General features: G+C 36.4%; 1 protein-coding gene across 3 annotated transcripts in view; it reads right to left on the bottom strand.

The window, feature by feature from the left end:
• Window positions 1-737: 737 nt before the first annotated feature.
• LOC134211978 (discoidin domain-containing receptor tyrosine kinase B) overlaps window positions 738-6,223 on the bottom strand; it is an 802,844-nt gene continuing 797,358 nt past the window's right edge. For 2 of the 3 annotated variants that reach the window (XM_062689416.1, XM_062689415.1), the window contains one exon: window positions 738-3,513. In XM_062689416.1, coding sequence (XP_062545400.1) covers window positions 3,355-3,513 — 159 coding nt within the window. In that variant the 3' untranslated portion in view covers window positions 738-3,354. The remainder of the gene's footprint in view (window positions 3,514-6,223) is intronic. The other variant, XM_062689417.1, reaches the window with a different exon arrangement.

Here is a 6,223-nt window from a genome sequence, read left to right as displayed (position 1 = left end):
ACTGTATATCGATTGTGAGTCATTTATCATTTATTGTCTCATAAATCGTCTTCACCTCAGATTACAAAGCATATGGGCAAAAAAACTTCCTAATTTGGCAACATATGCAAGTATGATATACAAGCGTTTCGTGGAACAGGTTATTTAGAGAAGCTCGGAGTGGAGTAGATTCTTTATGCAAAAATAAATACGGAACAGAATGCCGCGAGGAAGACATGTTTCTTAGCTTGGATAAAGTACTATCATCAACAAATTTACATCGTATGACTACATAGATTACATATCTACAGAGTTTTAGTTGCATTATCTACCGGTGCACTTAAGGTGAGTCATTCGTATTTATATACTAGTATTCATATCAATATTCATGAAAATAGAAACGAAAAAGGGAATAAAAATTTCGTTAACTCAAGTGAACCCAGGGGAAAAAAAACGAACGCAACAGATCGAACAACGGCAGAGTATTCCAGTGTGGCTGAGTGTTGTGCTTGTTCAAGGAGTGTGAGAGGCAAGAAGAAAAGAAAACGCAGTTTTTTGTTTGGTTTTTCAATAGTCATCCTCACCCGGAGGGAGGATGATAAATGCATTCACATTTCGTAATTTTATTGATCCGTTTTTCTTGTCTATAATTTATATTCTTGTCAGATTTTTAAAAAAGAATTACTTCATAGCAGTGGTTTGCTGTAAAAATGATATATTTTTTCTTCTCAGTACGGGTTCGTCCTACTACTTAGCAATACTTTTCTGTTCAGTTTACTCTCGTCAGTATGTACACGGGGAAAAATCTATAATACAATCTACTTATCAGTTAGAGTATAAATACGGCATATGATACATAATACCATTCGTTTATTCCTTTGCTTTAGTTTTTTTGCATTTAAAATTGTTGCCTTAAATTTGTGTGACTCGCATTTGAAACCTACACCAGTACGAAAAGGGAGTGTGAAGTCGCTTTCGTTGAAAACCAATTCCATTGACATTGACCGCGATCAATGGAAGTGTTTTCGGATCCCTTCCGAATGATTTTTGTTGAATTTTTTATACGATCTAAAAATAAATTCGAATCTAATCAATGGTTTGCATTCGTCGAAATAAGGGACAATCTACCTATTAAGAAGAATTATTCTGTACAAGTTTTTGTGTTTACGCTTTCCTCTGTTTTTAAAGGAATTTAACGATTGATGGTTTTGCGATCATTTATCACCAATTTTGCTTAATCAATTAATTATTCAACGTGAGTTCATCCAGTTGACATGGAGCAGACTTTAAGATGAAGTATAAAGCCACTTGGAGACAAAAACGAAACTTTATATCAAATGCATAATTGGATATTTATTGGAATAATCAAAAGTTCAGATTATTTGATTGTTTAATGCTTTTGAGTTTGTTATTGAAATGTTCCATTCAAAATGTCACATCAACACGCAAATTATTATAAAAATAAACCTCTTCTAGAAAAGTGATTTTGATATTTTTCTAGTTGAATTCTTTCATTCTTTCCTCTTGTGTTTGTCGATTGTGTGTCGTTTTCGGAGCCGAATCGCAAAATAGTTCGGTTCTGAAATGTTTTCATAATCATATTCGTTTTCATTTTCAATGTAGGTTGCCTGGCATTGTATGTGTATGTGAAAGTAGGTGCATGGCGTTATGATTGTTCATCAAGAGAGACAAAATATAATAAATTAGGGCTTGGGAAAACACATCGAATTTATGCAGAAAATATGCGAAAATAAAAATTAAAATCGACCTTTAATTTATCAATTCAAGACAAAAAAAGGGGTATTTAATTTTTTCCTACTTACGAACCGTAATCCGGCAAGAGTGCGTTCATGTTATTGATTAAAAATGTATAATCATGAATATTGGATGCATTTTTTTTTGTTTTCGTTCTCGTTGCGGTGATGCGTATGCCCTGGGGGCGGCCACACGTGGATTCGAATCCGAGCAGGGGGATGATTGACGGCGGTCATTTTCGCGACACTCTTAAATAATGTTTGACTCCCGTCATCGATATCAAATTTAATACACATAATACTTTTTAATGCATTTATCGCTCTCGGTTTAATGATTTTAATGATTTCAATAATTTATTACCATCGTTCAGTAAATTGAAAACATCAATGTTACTGTTGCGGTTTCCGAGAAAAATAAAACACCATTTTGCGATGTGATGCCCACGGCCACCATTTTGCCCCTTCTCGCCACGTGGCGTTACATTATTGGATTGCCTTGGTAACACTTATGTCAAACGGCAACGGACTACTAGATCAAACATTAAATTGCAGCCAAAAGTCTGCACCATTTACACGTTGAATAATTAAACGATCTTCAATGGTTGCGTTTTTCCTCGTTCAAATTAATTAATGACTCATAAAACCGGATGATATTTTATCGGTGAGCTGGTTCTTTTAGTTTGCTTTTATGAAGGTGCTTTGTGTCTATAGGTTTGCTTTTTAAATCCACTAATTAGTCCGTACTTTCTGCAAATTATCATCAATTTTATGCCTACGATTGGATCACAATAAAGTTGTTTGCTTTCTTAACTATAATTCGATAGAGTCATGTTCCATACTTTTTATTTGCTTTACTTAGTCTCGTCATCTTGATTGTTCCGCTTCAAGGAAGAGAAGGATTGGTTAGCACAAATGAGTTCCCGCCTCATGTCATGAGTTTCAATGAGTGTTTGCGTGCTTCGTTTCCTCTCGTTCTCGTATTTGTCTGTTTGCTGCTGTTTCAACAAGTTTATTGGATTTGATAAATTCGTTCGATTCTCACTTGCTATGCGCTCTTTGCTTGTTCACCATCTTCTTCCGTTTGTTTTATTCTTCTTCTTTTTCTGATCTTTAAATGTGATGAAAGTATTCACTATAAAAGTCGGAGAAAAGTTATGAGGCAATGTTAGTTTTGCATGCTTTATCCTCTAAATCCTAACATTCAGCACAATGAATAACTGAAATCAACTTTAGAAATGCATACAGTACTGAAATCATAAGAATTTCTAATCTTTTTTAACATATTTTTTTGAACACAATTTACAACTCTTCAATCAATTAAAAATGCCGACCGATCGGAACAAAAACGAAAATTACGATGACACATTCCGCAAATGAGAAACAAAATAATCAGGATAATGAACAAACTGAAGAGCACAGCCACAAAACCGATTCTACAGGGCCGATGATGAAATCGTGAGCAAGTGACGATGATGATTATCGTGTCGTGATATACTACAGGTAATAAGGCTTTGGAAGCACTAGAGTTGTAAGAAGGGTGTTTCAAGGGAGCGGGAGCAGGGGTTCTAGATGGAGGTGGATGAGGTTAACTACGGACTGGTAAGGACAGTCAGGAGAAGGATTAAAAGGTAGAAGCAGTAGGTTTGTACCCGAGATTTTTCCGCTGCAGAAAAAGGTGAATTTCGCGGAAGTTGGGTCGGCTGTTTTCGTTTCGCTGCCAGCATTCGCACATCAAGTCATAGATCTCGCGGGGGCATCCGACCGGGATCGGTAGTTGGATCTGCAAGAGAGAAGATAACACGATTGAATGATTAATGATGTGGGTATTATGTCACGTGATTGAATCTTGTGAGTCGGCGAAAAAGTCTAATCAGATGTACAAGGAATAATGTTTTTTTTTTGGAATTAACGAATTAACCAATGGTGTAATTTGATGTGGTACAATTTCAACACGTTTCGTTGACAATTTCAACCCGCACTAAGTAACTGAGGGGCTCTCCTTAGCCGTGCGGTAAAATGCGCATGAAAGTATTATCATGTTAGCGTCATGATATACGAATGCAGAAATGGTAACTTGGCTTAGAAACCTCGCAGTTAATAACTGTGGAAGTGCTTAAAGAACACTAAGCTGCGAGGCGGCAATGTACCAGTGGGGGGTGTAATGCCATTGAAGAAGAAGAAGTAATTGGCATTTGAAACCGATTTACCAAAAATTGTTGGTTGGGTATTTGAATGATTTATTGCAAACAAAAATTGATACCCGGTAAACAAATTATTTCTGGATAATCGAAGAAATGTTTCGCGGTAGCAAATGTCTGGAGAAGATTTTGGATGTTCCTAATACAATGTTTGAAGGTACAGTCCCATACCAATTTGGGCAACACGCGATTTTTTTCTTTTTTAATTTTTGGAAAAAATCATTGAAAGATTAATTTGGTTACTAATTCTGCCGGACCAAAGTTGAGAAATTTCACAGGAACGTCATACGATTGCTATTATTGTTTATTTGTTTATAATCAAACTTTATTTACAATTTGAAATTTTCATGGACATGTAATGATTCAAGAACTTTGTATGAAAGATAATTTAAAGTGCGAGGCAAGATAGCGAAATTACAAAAATATCATGCAATGTCTTGACATTAATATCATTCAACTCTAATTCGGTTGTCACATGGAGAATAAATAAGTAAGGAGTGTGAAGTGTATCAGAAAGAAATTTTATAATCATGGATTGATAGACCGCTGTCATTGATGAATAAGACATAATCTGAATTTATGATACGCCAAAATTTATTCCCAAACCTAAGTGGACTAAAAATAGAAGGTAAATTTGGGAACAAATTTATCAATTCTATTTTTTTCAACCTGAATCTATTATAATATAGATAACTATAGTACGGAGTCAGTGAATCGTATGAAAAATTACCCGAATATTTGATGTTTAACAAAGTTTAAAGTGAGTAAACAAGTTGAGACACTAGAGATGCTGATTCATTCATTCAATAGACAGACAGTATTGAACCACAAATAAGAAAGGAAAATATGTAAGCCTGTATTTATTGGTATTAAGTTAGTATTACTTACTACAAACTTACTACAAACAAATTTCAACTAGTTTTTACTTGTTTTCCTAGTTTTTTTTTGTTTTGTCTCTGTCTTTCTTTCCCGTAGAGCACCGTAGCTCTGGCCGTCCGGAAGATGCTCCCATGCGAACCATTCTTCGAGCACGACGATACACCACATCGTCCCCGACGCCAAATGACCGGATGAGCTGCTGAAATTCCTTGATTATGATGATTCCCTGATTCCCGAATCCTAATCCCCACCCATCCTTAAACATTGTAAACCTAACCTCGAGTCACCACGAGTACGTTGGCTTATTTCCCTCTCTTACTAATTTAATAATAAGATTATGTCGATTGTACATATCACAAAGAAACGTGGCTCCGTAAAGTGTTATACGCGCCTGAGCCTACCAAATAAACGAACTTAGAAACAAAAATTTCAACTTGAAGCTTACTACTGCGATGAAGACGTGCCCATCCTTTAATCTGTCCGACACAAACTTCAAGGTATTCTATGTCGTATGACCGACAGGCATTCGGCCGAAGGCCATTTTGCAGAATGAAACGTTCGGCCGAAAATCATCTAGTCGAAATAGACACACGGTCGTACTGGTCATTTGATTGAGAATGTCGTTTTGCTGAACAGATCAGCCGTAAAAGTCGTTTGGCCGAATACTCGCTTAACTTTTCAAAAGGACCTAAGTCACATTTTTTCATGAATTTATTTGAATACAGCAATAGCTTTTATGTTGTTCTGTTGATTGCCGCGTTCAAATAAATTTATTGAAATTTTTTTACTTAGGTCCTTTTGAAAAGTTAAGCGAGAAAAGGCCATTTGGCGGCCAATACCGCTTAGTAGAAAAGGCCATTTGGCTGTAAATATCATTTGAACTACCGTAATTGTCGTTAGATAAGCAAAGTTGAGTTGACATCTGGGAAGCCGATGGGTTTCGTTCAAGAACTTGGAACTCGATTAGCGAATGTTCCGGAAGGTGGCAGCGTAGAAGGTCAGTGGACGGCAGTGGTGGAAATCTGCGAACCTTACTCACAAGACAAGAAGTAGGCAATGCAAAAGACTCGCGAACATTTGTTTTGCCTTTTTCTTGCCTATTTACTACTCGCAGAGAAAACAAAAAAACGAACCCCGAAAAATGTTCGTGAAGCTTCGCGAGTCATTCGGGTTAATTTGCTAAAAGTCATAAAACAACCTCGGAACTTATTTCTCACTGATGTTCGAGCAAGAACACACTTGTTTATTGTTATTGTGTTTATGTCAAGTCAAATCTATCCATTGTATTCGAAGTAATCACAAAAACTCGCGACCGTGTTTTTACTCCCGAACAAAATACAGCCCAGCTTTTTGTTTTTGCTCTGCCCGTACTCGCGAACAAAGGAAGCGCCAGAAAAAATGCAGGCAGTAGGT

Source organism: Armigeres subalbatus, chromosome 2 (genome assembly GCF_024139115.2).
Source record: "Armigeres subalbatus isolate Guangzhou_Male chromosome 2, GZ_Asu_2, whole genome shotgun sequence".
Lineage (NCBI taxonomy): Eukaryota > Metazoa > Arthropoda > Insecta > Diptera > Culicidae > Armigeres > Armigeres subalbatus.
Note: the sequence above shows the minus strand (reverse complement) of the source record. Positions and strands in the feature narration are given on the sequence as shown.